The 857-nt window shown below is 36.5% G+C and overlaps 1 protein-coding gene across 1 annotated transcript; it reads right to left on the bottom strand.

Annotated features, from left to right (window-relative positions):
• Positions 1-272: 272 nt before the first annotated feature.
• On the bottom strand, positions 273-656 carry LOC107754310 (cyclin-dependent kinase 8-like). The gene is made up of 2 exons (XM_016570703.1): positions 529-656; positions 273-442 (listed from the first exon to the last, which is right to left on the bottom strand). Exons 1-2 carry the CDS (start codon positions 653-655, stop codon positions 273-275), a joined length of 297 nt encoding a protein of 98 aa, XP_016426189.1. The 5' UTR covers position 656.
• Between the last annotated feature and the right edge of the window lie 201 nt (positions 657-857).

Here is an 857-nt window from a genome sequence, read left to right as displayed (position 1 = left end):
ATTAAAAATTAACATTATTTTTAACAGTTTTACTTTTAGTTAACAATAACAACATTGTTTGGCTTTGAAAATGTAATTACATTTATTTTCTCCCAAAATATGTTTTCCTTAAAAGTACAAAATAAACTCATTAAGAGGAATCAGGACCTAGAGGAACTAGAATTATTAAGTTCCATCCTTACACACATACCTTACAAATATTTAAACAACAAAAAAGTCGTTTTCCTAACAAAAGTCTCATAGTCTCAAAGTTTTCACTGAATCATCTAGATTTAAGTGTCAAGTGGACGATGAATACCTGCAGGAAAGCCCATGACATTAAAGATCCGGTCTAGCTGATCATGATGGTAGGGATTACTGGTCTTAATGTCCTCCTGTCGACAGTGGAAGATAGGCTCTGAGGTCAAAAGCTCAGCAAAGATACAGCCAATCGCCCATATATCTGAAGAAAAGAGAAAGTCATTAAATCTAAAATGCACATTTAAACATTTGCATTTGTGCACACACACTCATAAAGAAACATCTTACCGATGGCTTTGGTGTAATGCCTGGCTCCCAGCAGCAGCTCTGGTGCTCTGTACCAGAACGTAACAACTACAGGATCCAGATCTGCTAAAGGCTTCAGTGGTGAGTTGAAGAGCCGTGCAAAACCCATATCAGCTGCATATAAGGGACAGAATTTTAAAAACGGTTATGACTGTGCATCAAAACACTCAGATGCACACATTGGGCCTCATTCATGAATCATTCGTAAATATATGAGTAAATTCTGAGTAATTTTCGCGTAAAATGGAACTTCCCGAAAGCTCTCCTCCGGATTCACAAATACTTAGTAAAGGTCAGATTTCATAGTTAAA

The sequence above is a fragment of the Sinocyclocheilus rhinocerous genome, unplaced genomic scaffold (assembly GCF_001515625.1).
Source record: "Sinocyclocheilus rhinocerous isolate Xijiao unplaced genomic scaffold, SAMN03320098_v1.1 scaffold832, whole genome shotgun sequence".
NCBI lineage: Eukaryota > Metazoa > Chordata > Actinopteri > Cypriniformes > Cyprinidae > Sinocyclocheilus > Sinocyclocheilus rhinocerous.
Note: the sequence above shows the minus strand (reverse complement) of the source record. Positions and strands in the feature narration are given on the sequence as shown.

Bases quoted from the DNA above. Each gene is read 5' to 3' on its own strand.
- LOC107754310 (XM_016570703.1), bottom strand. From the start codon at position 655: ATGGGTTTTGCACGGCTCTTCAACTCACCACTGAAGCCTTTAGCAGAT. The intron at 443-528 runs GTAAGATGTTTC...TCTTTTCTTCAG, and splicing joins GCATTACACCAAAGCCATCG to ATATATGGGCGATTGGCTGT.